The sequence below is a fragment of the Drosophila willistoni genome (assembly GCF_018902025.1).
Source record: "Drosophila willistoni isolate 14030-0811.24 chromosome XR unlocalized genomic scaffold, UCI_dwil_1.1 Seg143, whole genome shotgun sequence".
NCBI lineage: Eukaryota > Metazoa > Arthropoda > Insecta > Diptera > Drosophilidae > Drosophila > Drosophila willistoni.
The window spans coordinates 3,047,872-3,066,375 of record NW_025814056.1 but is presented as its reverse complement, the minus strand read 5'-3'; the positions used below and the strand labels follow the sequence as shown (position 1 = coordinate 3,066,375).

At 37.9% G+C, this 18,504-nt stretch overlaps 8 protein-coding genes across 9 annotated transcripts; 4 read left to right on the top strand and 4 right to left on the bottom strand.

The window, feature by feature from the left end:
* The first annotated feature begins 391 nt into the window (after positions 1-391).
* On the top strand, positions 392-3,986 carry LOC6645419 (proton-coupled amino acid transporter-like protein CG1139). Its single transcript, XM_002067893.4, has 6 exons — positions 392-647; positions 1,894-2,080; positions 2,154-2,779; positions 2,843-3,018; positions 3,077-3,232; positions 3,300-3,986. The coding sequence occupies exons 1-6, from the start codon at positions 418-420 to the stop codon at positions 3,389-3,391; spliced, it is 1,467 nt and encodes a 488-aa protein (XP_002067929.1). The 5' UTR covers positions 392-417; the 3' UTR covers positions 3,392-3,986.
* A 134-nt stretch (positions 3,987-4,120) lies between these two features.
* On the bottom strand, positions 4,121-5,750 carry LOC6645418 (2-aminoadipate transaminase). The gene is made up of 4 exons (XM_002067892.4): positions 5,479-5,750; positions 5,290-5,411; positions 4,908-5,209; positions 4,121-4,850 (listed from the first exon to the last, which is right to left on the bottom strand). The coding sequence occupies exons 1-4, from the start codon at positions 5,638-5,640 to the stop codon at positions 4,174-4,176; spliced, it is 1,263 nt and encodes a 420-aa protein (XP_002067928.1). The 5' UTR covers positions 5,641-5,750; the 3' UTR covers positions 4,121-4,173.
* Positions 5,751-6,068: 318 nt separating this feature from the next.
* Positions 6,069-6,732, top strand: LOC6645417 (biogenesis of lysosome-related organelles complex 1 subunit 2). The gene has a single exon (XM_002067891.4). It carries the CDS (start codon positions 6,112-6,114, stop codon positions 6,604-6,606), a length of 495 nt encoding a protein of 164 aa, XP_002067927.3. The 5' UTR covers positions 6,069-6,111; the 3' UTR covers positions 6,607-6,732.
* LOC6645416 (immediate early response 3-interacting protein 1) lies at positions 6,654-7,146 on the bottom strand. Its single transcript, XM_002067890.4, has 3 exons — positions 6,962-7,146; positions 6,799-6,897; positions 6,654-6,732 (listed from the first exon to the last, which is right to left on the bottom strand). Exons 1-3 carry the CDS (start codon positions 7,047-7,049, stop codon positions 6,677-6,679), a joined length of 243 nt encoding a protein of 80 aa, XP_002067926.1. The 5' UTR covers positions 7,050-7,146; the 3' UTR covers positions 6,654-6,676.
* Positions 7,147-7,269: 123 nt separating this feature from the next.
* On the bottom strand, positions 7,270-9,337 carry LOC6645415. The gene is made up of 5 exons (XM_002067889.4): positions 9,124-9,337; positions 8,052-9,054; positions 7,772-7,986; positions 7,477-7,706; positions 7,270-7,415 (listed from the first exon to the last, which is right to left on the bottom strand). The coding sequence occupies exons 1-5, from the start codon at positions 9,243-9,245 to the stop codon at positions 7,372-7,374; spliced, it is 1,614 nt and encodes a 537-aa protein (XP_002067925.3). The 5' UTR covers positions 9,246-9,337; the 3' UTR covers positions 7,270-7,371.
* An 83-nt stretch (positions 9,338-9,420) lies between these two features.
* LOC6645589 (protein suppressor of underreplication) lies at positions 9,421-12,665 on the top strand. The gene is made up of 4 exons (XM_002067888.4): positions 9,421-9,899; positions 10,004-10,203; positions 10,272-10,450; positions 10,512-12,665. Exons 1-4 carry the CDS (start codon positions 9,569-9,571, stop codon positions 12,535-12,537), a joined length of 2,736 nt encoding a protein of 911 aa, XP_002067924.1. The 5' UTR covers positions 9,421-9,568; the 3' UTR covers positions 12,538-12,665.
* Positions 12,666-13,182: 517 nt separating this feature from the next.
* On the bottom strand, positions 13,183-13,995 carry LOC6645588. The gene is made up of 3 exons (XM_002067887.4): positions 13,743-13,995; positions 13,463-13,671; positions 13,183-13,392 (listed from the first exon to the last, which is right to left on the bottom strand). Exons 1-3 carry the CDS (start codon positions 13,934-13,936, stop codon positions 13,217-13,219), a joined length of 579 nt encoding a protein of 192 aa, XP_002067923.1. The 5' UTR covers positions 13,937-13,995; the 3' UTR covers positions 13,183-13,216.
* Positions 13,996-15,506: 1,511 nt separating this feature from the next.
* On the top strand, positions 15,507-18,481 carry LOC6645587 (molybdenum cofactor biosynthesis protein 1). Of its 2 annotated transcripts, none has more exons than XM_002067886.4 (4): positions 15,507-15,981; positions 16,051-16,129; positions 16,882-17,733; positions 17,804-17,924. In XM_002067886.4, exons 1-4 carry the CDS (start codon positions 15,799-15,801, stop codon positions 17,857-17,859), a joined length of 1,170 nt encoding a protein of 389 aa, XP_002067922.3. In that variant the 5' UTR covers positions 15,507-15,798; the 3' UTR covers positions 17,860-17,924. The 2 variants fall into 2 exon arrangements, with proteins under 2 accessions (XP_002067922.3, XP_023033175.1); XM_023177407.2 differs by having other exon boundaries at positions 15,508-15,981; positions 17,866-18,481.
* Positions 18,482-18,504: the final 23 nt, after the last annotated feature.

The window sequence follows — 18,504 nt, the reverse complement described above, 5'->3', positions numbered from 1 at the left end:
ATTACGAGAATCTCTTTGCACGACAAGTTGAAAACGTATTCTTGATTTTTTGTAGGTAGGTAGAACATGCCGATTTTATCAGAATCGTGTGTGCCTTAGTGGGTGTGTGTGTGTTGCTGTGTGTGTGTGTGTGTGTGTGTGTGTGTGTGTGTAGGGGGTAGACAACATCTTGCTTTGCATTGAACTTGACATTTCAGTTGCGGTCTGCTTTTAATTTAGAAAAATATAAACTATTTTTAAGCAAAAGACAGACAGATTGCAGAATGCAGTGCATTGCACGCACTTGAGCCTGTTAGAGGTATATAGAATGAATTCTTTCAAACATTTGCCTTCATTCCATTTTATATATCTAAACCATTTACCTAGTATTATCTGTTCTATTTTATTACAGTCCCCGTCATCGTCATCATCAACAACATGAGTAAAAACGGGCATAGTAATGCCGCCTTTATTGGTGATCATGTGGATAACATTAAACAGCCAGGAACAGTAGCAGGAGGAGGAGGAATTGGTGGCAAGCACACAACAACATATCCATCATTGGAGCTAGCCGAGAAGGGCACAAATAATAACAATAAGGCAGCCATCGTTGCCAAAGATCCCGATTATAATCCCTATGAGAACCGTCAAGTTGAACATCCCACTACGTAAGTTTAATCTTAATTTTTCTGTTTATGACTAATTTGTTTGAAAACACATGAATGGAAGATGTTTCAAGAATTGTAGAGATGATGTAGGGTTGTAAAATGATTTCAATTATGACCCTCAAGTATGCAACAGTTTATCAATGCATAAATTGTTAGCAATAAAACAGAACTTCAATAAATAAAAGAAGCTGTACGGTGGTGAACCACTTTTTATTCACAATACATTTAAAAAAGACTTCTCTGTTTTAAATAGCTTATTTTTTGACTAATTTTTGCATACTTTAGGGAGCAAAATTTCACTATTCTTCTTTTTATCGGCAAATATTTTTGTTTTCATTCCAACTTTATCAAACTTCCGGAACTGTAGGTATTTTACATTTCTTATGCTTCACAAATATGTATTTCAATAATTTATTAAACTTAAAATGCCAATTAAGCTAAATACACATTGTGGAAAATTGTTCCAACTTGGAATAAAACCTTATGAATTTTCAAGGTATGGACAAACAAAGAAACCTTGTCACGACATTCCTTAGTATCCTGCTTAAGGAAAAAAGAAACATATTTTCCAATCCAATCCAGTCCAATTTTCATCATTTGATTGTAGCAAGAGATAACGATTCCAACGATGTTATTCATTATTAATTGATGCATATCAAATAAATGACCGTAAAAGATAGACTACATATAGATTTTTCCAATGCAAAGAAGATAAAAACCATGAAAAATAGTCTAAGTGAATAAAATTCGACATAATATCATATATTTTATACAGGGGTATAGACCTATGAGCGCAAAGTAAGTTAAAAACCGAGATTTTCGTTTTGTTACAGGAACTATTATTCTGTTTACTGGATAGAGAATTAAATTTTAAGAAGGTACCAGAAAGCACAATTCGCTATCTATAGTAGAAATATATTAAAATCGTGTCCTATGTCAGAATGTGTCTGGCAAACCCCATTTCTTAAATTTGAAGTGGAAAAATATCTAATTTTTTAACTTAGAAACAATAAACTGAGATTTTTGCTTTACAAAATGAACTGAGTTAGACTTTTCAAACATTTTAATGTACGTGTTTTAGACTGATCGTTCCAATTAATCTTAGACCCCAAGTATGCATATAAATTAAACGGATAAATAAGTCTTAATCTAAACTATAAACTTAAACTAACTATTTAGACTATAGAAAACTGTTCAAAAAATCTTTTTCACTTACTTGAATAATTTTGTATGTTTTTTCTTTCAGCAATGCGGAAACATTGTTTCATCTATTGAAAGGCTCACTGGGTACCGGAATTTTGGCTATGCCTAATGCCTTTAAGAATTCTGGTTATGTGACAGGATCGATTGGAACTATAGTCATTGGTTTCATTTGCACATATTGCATACATCAATTGGTCAAGGCAGAGTTTGAGTTATGCCGCCGAAAGAAGGTTAGTTCTGTGAATGGAATCCAATGATAAGCAGTTCTCTCATAGGTTGTTGTTGTTGTTGATTATCCTTTAGATGCCCGCCATGAATTATCCAGCTGTTGCAGAAGCTGCTCTTAACGAGGGACCATCATGCTTTCGGTCCTGTTCTCCGTATATTGGAACTGTGGTCAATACCTTCCTATTGATCTATCAACTGGGCACTTGTTGTGTCTATGTGGTATTTGTGGCCTCCAATATCAAGTCAATTGTGGATGCCGTTTGGGAGACGAATGTTGATGTACGTCTATGCATGATCATCATTTTAGTGCCCCTCATTCTTATCAATTGGGTGCGCAATTTGAAATATTTGGCTCCGTTCTCCACTCTGGCCAATGCCATTACCATGGTCTCCTTTGGCATCATTTGCTATTACATTTTCCGTGAACCCATCTCAATGGAGGGCAAAGATGCGGTTGGCAAAATTGAGAATTTCCCACTATTCTTTGGCACCGTGCTATTCGCATTAGAGGCAATCGGTGTTATATTGCCATTGGAAAATGAGATGAAAACCCCAAAGAAATTTGGCGGCAGTTGTGGCGTGCTTAATGTGTCGATGGTATTGATTGTGTTCCTATATGTGGGCATGGGTCTATTCGGTTATCTCAACTATGGCACCTCTGTGCTGGGATCCATAACGCTTAACCTGCCGGAACATGAGATGTAAGTGTGAACATGAAATGGATGGAAAGTGCAGAAACATGTTTTATTTATTGTGAATTACAGCCTGGCTCAATGTGTCAAGGGCATGTTGGCCTTTGCCATTTATATAACCCATGGCCTGGCCTGTTATGTGGCCATTGATATCACTTGGAATGATTATGTGGCCGACAGATTGGGACCCCAGCGTAATAAACTCTTTTGGGAGTATGCAGTTAGAACTCTTCTGGTTCTTGCCACTTGTAAGTACATATAAAAACATGACAGAAGAAAGCCAATTAAATAATATTTAACTTACAGTTCTTTTGGCTGTGGCTATACCCAATCTGGAGCTGTTTATCTCACTCTTTGGTGCCCTATGTCTATCAGCTTTGGGCTTGGCTTTTCCGGCTCTTATACAAATCTGTACACATTGGTATCACACCAAGGGTATTGCCAAAATATGGCTTTTATTAAGTGAGTGTATTGAACTTTTATACTTTCAAGGCAATAAACTAACTAACTAACTCTTTCCTTTTTATAGGTAACTTTGTGTTAATCATTGTCGGAATACTGGGCCTGGTTATAGGCACATATACCTCACTCAAAGAGATTGTACTCACATTCTCCGAGTAGTAATTTGTTATTTAATAATCTTGGTTTGTTAATGAATGAATTTTTTTTGTTTTTCTTTGAATTTGCCAAGTGGCATTCCAATTACAAGTGAAAGTATTATGAACAAAAACATAAAATATGATAAAACTATGTAAATCGATAAACATTCACAGACCCACTATATATATAGACAATTACCTACCAATGCATACATATACAAATGTATATATAAAGGACACAACTTTGGGCCAACAAAAGTGGGATTTAAAAATCCCTAAAGTTCCGAATTTCGATTCATTTGTTATGCTTCAATTGCTTTCTCAATCTCTTGACAAATTTCTCTTTCTCAACTTCGATTTACTATCATTCCTATACTATCAACTAAAAGCTATATAGCAAAGCAAAATCCTAAATATATATCGAATGTTATTAAGATTTCTGTACAGTTAATTGTTGTCTGTAAACTTGATAAACTTGTATAGAAGAATATATGTAATAATAATAATTTTTTTTAAATGAAATTGATCAGATTTGTGATATTTTAAGAATATTATGCCCAAGATGAAAAACACACAAAAAGGAAAAAAAAAACAAAAAACAAAACAGAGAAAACATAAAAATACAAAACACAAACTTTATAACAATTTAAAAATAACTCTATATAGCTTCTAATCGTAATCATTAAGTAGTAGTTTTTAGCAGCTAAGTTGCCTTAAATTATGATAATATAAAGTGGAAAAACAAAAAATATAGAGAAGCGTAATAAACGTTTGTATATTGCCATAAAATTTATGTACTAAAAACTAAGCTTTTATAGTTTTTCTATAGTCGTTTAAAGCACGACAAAGACGTCTGACCCCATCCTGTAGCTTTTGCTTGCCATGAAAGGCAATGGAGAGTCGAAAGTATTGCTTACCCATATCATTTGCCAAAGCAAATCTAGCACCAGCAATAAATGCAATTTTCTCATGCTCTAAACAATACTGAAGAAATTCACTCGCATCCAATGGTTCGGGTAAACGTATCCAAATGAAATATCCACCGCTGGGCTTCAGCATTTTACAATCGGCGGGTAGTTCCGATTTCAGTAACTCAATGGTGGCCAACATGCGCTCTTTGTAGGCTTCATAGAGACGTTTAATATGCTCTTGAGCCAAATTCAATTCAAATAAGCTACCAACTATGCCGGCTGTGTAGTTATTGAAGCAACCACCACTTTGTATCAAGCCATTTTGCAGCAGATGGGGTTTTAGACGTGCCGGAACCTCTAGCCAGCCCAAACGTACGCCCGGCCCAATGATCTTTGAGAAACTGCCATTGGAGATGACATTACCCTTGTAATTTGCATCGGAACAAACATCGTAGGATAGCAAACGGGCATGTTGAGGTTTCTCGCCATAGTGTAATATATTGTAGACATCGTCACATACCACCAAAAAGTCATACTTGCGTGCCAAGTCGACAATGCCACGGCAAACAGCTAAAAGACAAAATGTAACTATCAGAAATCAATCTAAATCTCTTCCATGGCACCCACCTGGCGAAAAGAGAATACCCGTAGGATTATGATAGGTGGGTATGGTATAATAGATGCCCCAGAATTCTTTCTCATTGGATTTAAATACCGATTTTGCCACCTGCTCTTCGAGATCATGCAGATCGACACCATCATCATTTAATTTAATTGGCACCAGAGTCAAGCTAGTGAATTCCTTCATGCTATCTAAAGCAATCATATACGTAAATTCATCCACAAATATATAACCCTTAAAATCAATTAGTGTGGATATCAGAAAATGTAGACCTTGCGTGGCTCCCGTTGTGATAATCAAATCCTCACTAAAAAGTCAACCACATAAATGTCAAATACAATATTAAGTATATATATATGATAAGACTAAACCGCAATGTGGACTAACCTCTTCATGGGCATATCGTACTGTGAACTAAAATAATTGGCTATCTCACGGCGTACTTCATAGTTGCCACTTTTGGGTCCATACTGAAAGATCAGCGATTGATTTGTTGACTTTTCGCGCTCCTTTTTCAAAAAAATACAAAAAATGTAAGTTAGCAAGAAAAATTTCATCCATTGTCGTATCATTTACCAGACAATGTGCCGTGGCCTGATGGAATATGTCACAGCATGGCTCGAGAAGATCAGTGCCTGGAGCTCCTACGCCCAGATTTAAGACATTCGGATCGTATACATTCCAAGCGCCGCCATCGAAAAGATGCTTCAATTTGAGTTCCTTTTGGGTTTGCGACATGCTGCCAGCTGAAGGTGAATTTTTATAATGATAATTTCAAGTCTTATCACACTAAATTAAACTACATAATAGCAATAACAATTATATATATGTATGTATAAACTAAATCAAACAAAAATTTAAACTTGTAAAGCTCTTCGCTTTTTTTTGTCATTCACAGGGAAATTCAATTCCTTACATTGGGCCCAGAGATATGAGAAAGTCGAGTAAACTATATTGCTTTAAAATTATAACAAATATAATGTTTGTACTGTTTAAATGTTTCAGCATTTTAAATTATTGTTGTCGTAATGTGATAGGATATTAAATAAATTATTAAATTTGTACTTTGCACCACGGTTTGTACAAAAACACAAACATTGCCAATCGCAGTAAAACGTGGACAACAACAGCTGATTAATTTTTCATTTTAACTTGGCATTATTGTTGTTGGAATTAATTTTTTTTTTTTGTCCTATAAGCAACAACAAAATGGATACGGAAAAGCCAACAACTAACACTGCGGCCGCCGGAGCCGCCAGTCAAGATCCTTTACTGGACTCACCACTGCGAGGACCCACCCTTTCGACTAGCACATCCAGTTTCGAGGCCCTGGCCCATGCCCACGATCCCAATCTCTCGCGACTGGCCACAAAGATGTTTCGCAAAACCGAGGACTATATCACGCATGAGTTGAATGCACCTCTCGAGGATTACAAACTGCTTGAGGAGATGAATAAGGCGACTATCGAAAAGTACAAGGATATGCGTCAAATTGCCGAGAATTTGAATGGCTCAACCAACGAGCTGAGTCTAAAGTTTCAGCAGTTGGCTCCCCTAATGCAGCAAATTGATGAGATCTCCGACACGGTGGACAAGCTGGAGGCAGCTGCCTATAAATTAGACGCCTATAGCATAGCCCTAGAGAATCGGGTCAAATGTGTGCTTCAACGTAAATCGACCCCGGCAGCGGCGGCACAGACATAATGCGGAGCTTTTCTTTTTATATAAAGAAAATTTTTTATTACAATAGATATGTATGTGTGTGTGTGTAAATCTAACCAAGTAATAGTTTAAATAAAATGGCAATTATATTAAGGAAGATCAATGGAACTGTAAAAAAAAAAAATTAGCTTTATTAGTTGCTACTTGTGGCTAATTGTTGCTTCATTTTCTTACTCTTCGCCACTGTGCGTATAGATCGGATGAGATTTAGTACTTGATCCTTGGCTGTAGGAGCTCCAAAGCTCTGTTGACCTGCATGCCGGCCCCAACCGACTGAAAAACAAAAGCACAAGTTTCTGATCATTATTTGCCTGATCCGGGGTCAGATTCGACTTACACTTGGCCAAGAAACGCTCCTCATGCAGTATGCAGACTGCATTTAAGCACAGCAACGATGCTTCAATTAGGGTCCACAGGGTAAACATTTCAAAATTTCTATTATTAATTGAAGCAAGAGCACGCACAGTTTTTTTGTTGACGTCAGTTATTAAGCGCTACCATTAGTGGTGTTCATTTAGCCACTTTTGGCTACTTTTGCCAAGTTGAACAACACTATTTGCCATTCTCCATAACACACACACACACACACCTTGCTCAACTGAGAGCGCCCAATTCAAATAAAAAAAAATAGACCAAGTCCCACACTCTTTTTGGATAAACGATTATTACAAAAGGAGAAAAAAATACTTATAATTATACATTATTTATACAGTGATTAAACTAAGACAAATTCAAGCAATTTTATTTTTAATAGGGTAAAACACCCAAAGCACATTTCGACCAATTTGGATCTAAAAACAAGAGGGAAAATAGATATAATCAGATTTTCAAACATTATTCAGTCCAACTTACTAGTATCTAGGGTAAACAGACCATATGTTTTGCCCGTTGAGGGAGGGACATTGCCTTCATAGTCCGACACAAGATTCTCCAAGTCTTCGAGACTATAATTTGATTGCGTTTCAGCCTCTTTCATCTGTTTGGTCTCCTTCTCGGACAGCAAACGAAAACGTATATTACAAAGACTAGTTAAGTCTCTTAACTGTTCAGCACTAAAAGGCGGCTCGACTATATGCAGTAAACTGAAAGTATGAACATGTGAAATAAAGCCATTTCCTTTTATAGTATCAATCTCATCTCCATTTACCCTTTAAGAATCTCCACAGAGTAATCACTCACTAGACCCACACGTTGCAATACAAATTCACGTTCGAATGACCAAGTTCGTGGTTTCTTTGCACTATCGCCGAAGATCAAAGTCACCGAAAGATCCCTTCCAGAATGTATTAATAGAGTTTTCATAGTTTTTGTAACTATTGTATTGTTAAGAGATGAAAAGCCTGTGTCCTTGAATTTATCATTCTGAAATTCAAAGCCAAGTTATTAGTTGAGTTTTACTGGAGAGCATTTGATTAAACAATTCCCACCAGATTCAGTTCCTCTTGATACATTTTCTTCATGCCATTAAGCATTCTCAGAGTATCAATTAGTTTTATTGCCCAATAGCTGGCACCAGTACGTTTCTCCTCGGGCTGGTCTTTATTCTCAGCCAAGGTAATAAGGGCCACAAGTAAATCATCGATATGCCCCTGAATAGCCAGCATTTTAAATATTGACTGTGTGGCTTCTATAACAAGTTCCTCATTCTCCTTGAATGTGACGCCGGCCGTTAGGAAAACTTTCCTGTCCAACAATTTGAGCAAATATATTTGAAAGAAATTTGTTTTTGAGGTCGATTCCTTTTTCAGCATTATACCCATGTCATTGACCAAAGCGGTGATCATTTCCATAGTTGACTTCGCCTTCTTTTTGGAACTATAGACTCTTAACTTATTGAATTCTACACTTGTCTTCAATTTACTGATGGCTTTCAGTTTATGAGCTTTGAGAATATAACACTCGAGAGCAAGATCATATAATTCAAGAAGATTTTCAATTGTTTGAGTAAACTTTTGTAAATCCTTGCTGGGTAATTTTTCAGCAATTAAATTTGTCATGCTTTCTTTGTGAGGCAGCCAATAGTATCCACGTAGCCATTCAATGCAAAAGACTGTAGCTTTCCGAAGCACATCGACTGGGGGAAGAATTTGGCCATGGGCACATAAATGTCTCAGGTCTACAATAAATGAATCCAAGCCCAATTCCTCCGCTGTTTCATACATACTGGCCGCGCTATGCCCTTTGATAATGGAAGACATGAAGTTGTAAAAGCGTGTAAAAGCGCTGGCATATACATTTTGGATTTGGCTATTGCCCTTTTTATCCTCCATCTGAGCTTCGATGAGAACAGAAGTGGCTAGAACAGCTGCTGGACAGAGACTGGCACGTCGATATTGCCAAATGCGTATTTGTCGAAGAGCCAGGGAATGACTTTCCTCATTGGAGGTGGTCTTGTCGAATAGCCAGTTATAGACTTTTGTAAATTCTGATCTGTAATAGAAAGAGAAGTGAGTGACATGTGACAGGGAGCAGTCAATTGTTTTGTTTACGCAAACGCACGTGTCTCGCCAAGGAGTAACAACTATTCTCATTTTGGTAGGTGCAGGAGGCTCTTGTGTAGGGATTTCTTCTTTGGTGGCCTTCCTTTTTACAGCCTTCTTTGCTTTCTTAGTAGCAGACATAATTAACAAAAATGAGTTTATGAAAGATTTAAATAAAATGTTCCAAAACCATTCACGGTTTTGCCGGTCAATAGTAATGCTCTGTTAGCTTGAATGTGAGTAAAGGGAGTTTTTTTTTTTTGTATATCGATAGTCGATAATTATGCAGTTCTACTGTTCTGCACATCTCTAGAAATGAGCGCCGACCTGAGTGCCACGGTGAACGGCGACTATCGAAATGAAAATATAATAAAGTAGACGAAGAAAGACCAAGAGACCAAAAATTCTTCCAGCCTCTGTATTATCCACACATATCATATATACACAATTCAAACAAATCGGGCATGTATCACTTTGTCTCGGAGCAGACACCAGAATTGCGACTTGCCACCAATGTTCTTGTCAGCAGTCAGACAACGCAATATCTGAAGAGTTTCCAACTGGAGGCAGTGCAATTTATTTACGAACGGCTGTCCAAACACCAATTCTGTATATACAACGATGAGAGCGGTTTGGGTAAAAGTGCAGCTGTGGTGGCACTACTAAGTGCCCTGGAGCCGGCCAAAAAGAAAACATTGATTGTAATGCAAAACGATGACCGATTGCTATCTGGTTGGCAATTTCATTTTGATATCTTGACGGATTTACCTGTCTACGTAATACAGGATGTCAAAGGTAAGAGGAAGGAGTTACTTGTCGCTGTCGTCACGAAAATGAGTGCGATGGCACGACATGATAGAGTTTGAAATGCATTTCTAATATGACTCACTTTCGCCCAGACTCCACAGAATCACCGCACAGTGTTTATTTAGCCAAATGGAGTGTATTGAGAAACATTGGGGATCTAAGTAGATTTAATTTTGATCTAGTCATTGTGGATAATCGTGGGCATACGCTAAACAATAATTTTTGTACTTCTATGCTATTCAAGCACTACGAGAAGAAGGTCAATCTTGTGATCTCAAGTGTAGATATTACCGTAAGTGAGGCATAGAGATATATCTTTAATTTATTCTCTTTTATGTTAACTAGAATTCGTTTTTATAGTCGGAGACAAAACTTTTGTATAACATACTTCGTCTGGGCGGATGCCTCGAAAACCAATATAGAACATATCGTAGTTTTGAGCGCAAATTCCATTTGCCCGATGCCAAAGAGGTCTTTCAAAAGAAAGTCGATCTCGAGGAATACTACAAGCAGCGAGGTTTTCTAGGCGAGTACATCAGGTAAGTGTAAAATTATTATCTCCAATTTCAATGTTTACCCATCATGAATTCCTGCTTTTAGAGATTATCGACTGCGTCGTTATCGACATCAATTTGATCAATATTTACCCTTGGTCAGCGTAGAGCATTACAATAATAATCTTAAACTGTGGCTGACAGCCAACAATAGCGAGAGTACACTGAGTGGCTCTACTCTGCCCACGATATCTTCGTCAGATGCGCGTTCCACAGCTGGAACTGATGAGATTATGGAATGTATAATTAATTTGAAGCGTGTTCGGGAAGGTGCTCAAGAGCCAGAGAAATTATCAGAACATAGTGATGAAGTGTTGGCCATGTCGCCGTTGGTTTTCGAAATGTCTGAGCCCGAAGAGGAAGACAGACAGCCTCCGATACCGGCGCCGCCGACGTCACAAGCTGTGTTCACTGTGTCAAGTGATGACTGTGAGATGGTGACACCACAAAAGAGAAATAAGCGAGTGCCTTCAACACCAACGACAAAACGGAAGGCCAAAAAGCGTTTAGTACCGTTGAAACCGTTGCCAGTGGAGATCAGTGAATCTGAGGTGGAAATGGAGACAGTAAAGCACCCTTCGCCCGTACTAGCGACCAGAAATGTAAACATCCGTCTAAGGCGCACAACAATAGCTACACCCCAATCTAATGCTATAAGGAATACGGTTAGTCCCAAGAGTGAGCCCAAGGTAGTAAAACAGGAAGCGGAGACTCCCAGTCGTCCAATGACTCGGGGCATGCAACGATTGACTCGTTCGGCCTCCGCTCGAATGGTTAGCAAATATATGAATAGAAATAGAACCACTGAGACACCCAAACGTAAGGCAGGACGTCGGCCGAAACGAAAGTCTCTGGCCAAGGAAATTCCTATGGCAGCCGATAATCCAACACAACCACCACCACCAATAACCCCAACAGCAACACCACAATTGCTTAGCTCTAGTTCAATATCATCAGAATACTTGCAGTGTGCCCAAAAGGTGCCAGAGAATCTAGACGTTTTGGAATTGCCTGGCTTTCGAGTGCCTTTTACACCCTCACCTGCCACGCCAAATAGTCTTTTGTTGCCATCAGCGTTTAATCTCTTCAGTGACTCAGAGCTGGTCGTCCCCATAGTCAGTCAGAAGCAAAGAGAGATTGTTGTCGTATCCAGCTCACACGATGATAGCTCACATTCGCAGCCCACACAAAGTCGCCGGACACGAGCTTTGAAGCGAAAACGAAACGAGGATCATCATCCGCAGGCAACGCCAGTGAGTGTCTCTTCCTCTAACTTTGGGTCACTTATCTCGCAACAACAACAAAGACAACAAAATAAATCGCCAGATATATTTAGTAACTATTCAGAATTATCCCAAATGACCCTAACTCAGCCTCAACCGTTCGAGGGCTTTAAGATTTTTGGCTCGGAGGTGAAGCAAGTGCAACAACAAAATGCCAAAACCAAGCCAATTGGCAAAAAGAGACGTGAACGCTCTTGCCTGGACATTTTGGAGCAAATGTTTGAGCCACATCGACGTCCAGAAAAGCCAGCCAATACTCAGGTTATGCCAACATTGCCACGCAGAAATCTCCTAGAGGATGAAGGTGATATGGACATTTTTGAGATTACCAATAATCGTGAATTTGGTAGTCGACTGCGCCTCAATTCGGGGGGAAATGTTTCACCTGTGCAACAGCAACAACAGCAGCAGCACCACCAGCAGACACAGCAAGCTTCATTGCGTTCCCCACAGCAGCCAAACAAGATTACTAACTATTTAATTAGCTCCGGACCCACACCAGAGGAACGTACCTCAACGCAAATGGCCAATGTACGTAAATCACCAAAATCTATAAGGGCCACCCAACAGCAGCAACAAACCACAAAACTCACACGCTGGTTTGGTGCAACTGCCACTGGCACCGCCAACTCCTCCGCCACCAACACTCAGATGAGCTCGGGTGAATCGTCAAGTGCTCCCACCACTCCCAAAGGGCCATCGACTAGTGCCAATGCCGCGGCAGCAATGCGAGCTGGACGTACTTCACGTAGTCCAACTAAACGCAAAAGATTGGATCTCTACAAATGATGACAGTTTGATCTCCGATCCAAGAATATATAAAAATTTCGTAAGACAAAACAAAAAAAGACTCGAGAGACATTTTCAATAGCTCGCGAACTGAATGTAATCAAAATACAATTAGCACAAAGGATTAATTTTGGAAAGAAAAGTTAATTTTACAAATATTATATACATATATAGAGAATATATATGAATAGTTTATTTTTTTTTTCTTGTTTTACTTTTTTTATTTCTTCTTAGTCTGCAATTTTAATTTGTATTATTTAGAGATTGGTTCCACATGACCTGGACAAACATTTTAGCTAGCCAATTTTTGTTGTATCTCAATTATAATTTTGCCCAGGAAATGTAAAGATTAAGAAACAAAAAGAACTATGAAACATATATGTATGAATATGGATGATGATGAAAAATATATATGTAACTGAATATGAAAATGATCAGTAACGTGTCCTTTTTTCTAGTAGGCGTCAAAAAGAAAGAGTCAATATCTCTCAGAAAGGTTATTAATTATGCAAAAAATGTATATCTAATGTATAAAAAACAGATGGCAATATAAATTGCCTCAACATTTGCATTAAATATCCTTATAGTTCGATAAACTACAAGAAGCTAATGAAAAAAAAAACCAAGCAATTTTGTTTGCTTGCATTGAAATTTGAATACTTGTTTATTAATTGTGTATTTAAGTAGATTGTTTGTTAAAAATATGAGTTAAATTATGAATAACAGCCTGCCTCTGGTATTCAAGCTCTCTTCGGCACATGCTACTCAAAAGTGGAGGGCATTGATACTTGATTCTCTCATGGGCATAGGTATCCTTTTTGACTCCACTAAAGCGAAACTCACTGAGAGTGTGTACTAAAGAAAACACAAGAAAAGGTTTAAATTTAATACACTAGACTTATCTGGACTGGTAGTAGGTGCTTACGACAGTATAATCCTTTAAAGAAGCAAGTCTCATGGGTCGATTGTATGGCATATTCAATGGGTGTAACCCCAGGTTTAGTTTTTGTAACCATATATTTGGCTGTGGCTGTATTTATCCAATGTGGCCAATGTGATAGGCGTTCGGTATATTCCACTGTATATCTCCAATCATGGGCGTGGCCATGATCTGCTAATATTTTGAAATTTATGCTATTGAATGAAGAAATCCATATCATCTATATAGTAGTCAGCGCAAATTTCCTTGAATATCTTAAACTCACATGGTGGGATTTAGTAGACGCATTTTATTAAAATCGGCCACATATTCCCAAACCTTTTCCGGTCTTGCATTACTGATAGTGCCGCCTATTTGATACTCATAATAGCTGCCGGAGATCACCAACACATAGAACAATAGGCCCAATGTAAAGAAAACTGAGATTCGTCTGATATTAAACCGCGGAGCGCCATGCATGTTGCTTGCCGTTGATGATGATGATGATGATGTTCCAAAATACGTTTTGTGTGTATATAATATACACAATTGAAGTTTCAAATTTGAAATAAACAAACGATAAATGTAAAAATACAAACAAAAAAAAAAAACCAAAAACTCTTCTGAATGATTGTGGTCCTATCCGCAACAAAGCAATATTCACACTAAATGAGAGAAATTAAAATGAATAACTTATTCCAAATTATTCCATATGTATGTACATATGTACATACAACTACTGGAGAGTGTTGGAAGAGCGAAGGAAAGAAGAAAAGAGAGTGGCGAGATCTCCCTTCAGATTCAGAGGCTTAGTTTTCAAAAGGGGAATATTTGTTATCAATTAAGGTCTTGGGATACATTTTTGTTTTTATCTGTTCTCACATTGTTCAGTAGTCGCTTTCAAATGAACATAGTTACATTCCTAATTAAAAATTAAATATTTTTTAGGTAATACCCAACAGATAAGAGGCAGGCTAATAATATCTAATTAAAAATCAAAACATCTTTAAAAGGGTTTAAGATTTTATTCTTTGGCGATTTCTATAATAGATATACAGATAAGATATGACCGAAATTGTTGAGCGATTAAAGTAATTTTAGCTTTCAACTAATTTATTTAGTAACGGATATGGGTACAAAAGCTTTCATCTTAATTTCAGTTCGTATTATCTTACAATCAATTTTTTGCTAAATGTTCAAAATTTAAAGCTGCTAAGAAACAAAATAAATATTATTTTAAATTAGTCTCTTTAATCGAGTATATAATCATTCTTCCCTTTAGTTATCTACTAGCCAAGAAATCCTAATCACCATCAAATAATGTCATTCCACAGCTGCCTCAACCGGATATCTTGACTTCTATTTAGTTTTTTTTGTGGAAATACAAGTTGTCGCAGAAATTTTGCACATGTGAATGAATATATTTTCACTTAAGAGAAAACACTTAGACAGCGGCTTAGTTTGGCAGGAGGTTAAAACAAAAAATCCAAAACTTCTCAAACATAATATATAAGGGACCTAAGCAAATCAAAAACTTCATTCGTTTATCAAGCAATAATGTTCATGTTCTCTCGATCGTTACCAAGTCGAAATGAATAGCGACAAAATTATAGTCTAAAAGGTAGTTTAATGTAGTTATACATTAAAAAAGCTGAGTTTTTTATTTTTAATGATTAGCTACGTGGGTCAAACTCCATTAATTATATTTGTCTCCCCCTTTTTTTTGGCGTCCAATTTCCATTTAGTCAGTACAGTACACACACACAGTTAAGCACAGTGATGACTTACTTGACAAGTGTACACAGGGTCGGATTTAGGGTAGAGCCCGCGGGACCACCACAGAAGGGGCGAGAAAAAGCCGACACTAGGAGAAAGGCATGGAAAAGTGAACTTCAGATTTTATTTATATTATTTAGTTGCCCCATTTGGCCATCATCTCTCTAAGTCCAGCCCTGTAGAGTATTCGATATGAAAGCTTTTCGACGAAGAAAAAAAAAAGCTTACTAATAGACGGGCAAATAGCCCCCCATATGATCTTACCTCAGCTCAGTTTATAAACAACAGTAGCCGGTTGCAGTGCAGTCGATAGATAGTCCGGTATCACCTTCTGCTTAACCTCGTCGTGTGTGTGTTTTTTTTGTTGTGACCAATGTAATTGCTTATCACATCAAATTGTCTAAATTGCAGAAACTGAATCTGACACCCAAGCTGTCGCCCTCTTACCTCCTCCCTCTTGGTTCCATCCAATACATACTAAATTGGCCTTACGTAATCAATTTGAATGTGTTTTTAAGAAATTAATACAAAAATATAAACACATTCATCAATTCAAATCAAATGAAATGCGGCTTCTTGTCAGACACGCGAATCTGTTGTTATTCCAACATCAATGCGGCGCAGGTCCAGTTTCTTCTATACGGCAAATGGCAGCGACTGCGGCTACAACCGGTTACCTCAAATTGGCAACAAGTGCTCAAACAACACCAGCAACAGCAACCAGCACAATGAGAGCAGTTGATAGAAAGGTAGTTTGTGAAATAAAGTACAATTGAAATCAATAACTAATGACAATATTCATCAAATATTCATTATAGGTCTCGCCCCTAACGGATAGTTTTGGACGACATCATACCTATCTGAGAATTTCCCTAACAGAACGCTGTAATTTACGTTGTAAGTTGGTGTTGTTGAATCCTACGACAACAAAAAAAAAAAAAAAACAAAAATCAATATAAGTTTAATAGTTTTTGTTATCGTCACTACTTCAGTTTAATGATAAGACATTTTTTTCCACTCCGCTAACCCCCTTCAACAGTCATACCTTAATTAAATGTTATGGCGAAATTCTCAAAAAAAAATTATATATATATATATGTACATATCTACACCAATCTACAAAATTTGAGGACAAACAAAAGTTATACCCAAAAGATTGTTCTAGGCCCAAACATATTGTCTCCATTTTGTTATGGAAATTTCAAAATTTCGTGTGTTTTGAATGGGCAGAGAGATCCAAGAATATCTAACCTTCGCGTCACACTTGAAAATCATACATCAACTTTTTGAAAAAATATAAACTAATTACAGAAAAGTGTAAAGAGTGATACTTTTATCCGTTTCCTTCTTTAAATTTAAATAAACCTTATTCGTTTTTACAATTTATACAAATAAATATAACCTTTAAATCATGTCTTTATCATGGACTCCCCCGTCAAAATTGCATTAAATCTCACCTAAGGGTAAGGGGAAATTATTGAATGTGCCCTTTAGAAACTGAAGATGATTCTTATAGGAAAAACTATAATATAACTCTCCTTTCATTATGTTGAAAATTTTCCAAGATTTATTAATATTTCAAAATGAAAGAAAGAAAAACACCTACCACATTCCTTATACTTATACATATATATTTCATTTACCACCAGGTGACTATTGTATGCCCGCCGAAGGAGTGCCATTGCAACCTAAATCTCATCTGTTAAGCAATGAAGAGCTTATACGATTGGCCCGTATCTTTGTGGAGCAGGGCGTACGTAAGATACGCCTTACGGGCGGCGAACCGACTATACGTCGTGACATTGTCGATATAGTGGCCGAAATGAAGGCATTGCCACAATTGGAGCATATTGGTATAACCACAAATGGTTTAGTTTTGACCCGCCTTTTGCCCTCCTTGCAACGTGCTGGCCTGGATTCGCTTAATATTAGCCTGGATTCGTTGCGTAAGGAGCGCTTTGAGCGTATCACACGACGCAAGGGCTGGGAACGTGTTATAGCTGGCATAGATTTGGCCATTCAATTGGGCTATAGACCCAAAGTGAATTGTGTACTCATGCGAAATTTCAATGAAGATGAAATCTGTGATTTTGTTGAATTCACCAGAGATCGTCCAGTGGATGTGAGATTCATTGAGTATATGCCATTTAGTGGCAATAAATGGCAAACGGAAAGATTGATATCGTATAAGGAAACACTGGAAGTGATAAGAAAGCGTTTTAGCGACTTTGAAGCACTACCAAATGGTCCCAATGACACGTCAAAGGCATATGCTGTGCCAGGATTTCAGGGTCAAGTGGGATTCATTACCTCCATGACAGAGCATTTTTGTGGCACATGCAATCGGCTGAGATTGACAGCAGATGGCAATATAAAAGTATGTCTATTTGGCAATAAAGAGTTCTCTCTGCGTGATGCCATGCGAAATAAAGATATCTCTGAAGAGGATCTGGTTGATCTGATTGGAGCAGCAGTTCAACGCAAGAAACGCCAGCATGCGGGTGAGTTTTTGCAAATGAATCTTCCATGTCATGTCACAAGATTGACTGTGTCTGTGTGTGCTCTTCTCAGGCATGTTGAATCTATCGCAAATGGAGAATCGCCCAATGATACTCATCGGCGGTTAATTGCAGGTCCCGTTCCAGTTCCAGTTGACTTGATTCATCATTCTTCAATCCATCATCTTGTTCAACAAAATCATTATCAAAATCATCATTATCATCATCAAATACGCCGCAATTGCAGCCAACTCAGCCATGTGAATGCTCAGGGCAAAGCCCAGATGGTGGATGTGGCAGAAAAGCCAATCTCTACACGTATAGCCCAGGCGGAGGCCTATGTTGTGGTTGGTGAGCAGTTAACCCAGCTAATAGCGGCCAATCAGTTGGCAAAAGGAGATGTTCTAACTATAGCCCAATTGGCAGGCATTATGGGAGCCAAGTTGACATCACAATTAATACCTCTTTGCCATAATATCGCAATATCATCGGTTAAAGTCGAGGCCAAGTTGCTGGAGCGAGAGCAATGCGTGCACCTGAAATCGACTGTTCGCTGCCGCGGGCAGACTGGTGTGGAAATGGAAGCTCTGACCGCGGTTTCCGTGGCTGCTCTCACTGTCTATGACATGTGCAAGGCCGTTAGCCATGATATTTGCATAAGCCAAGTGCGTTTGCTAAGCAAATCTGGTGGCAAGCGGGACTATCACCGTAATGATAGGCATCATTCCAAATAAAATCCCTTTTAAAGAAAGTTTAAGAAAAAGTTAGCATTTT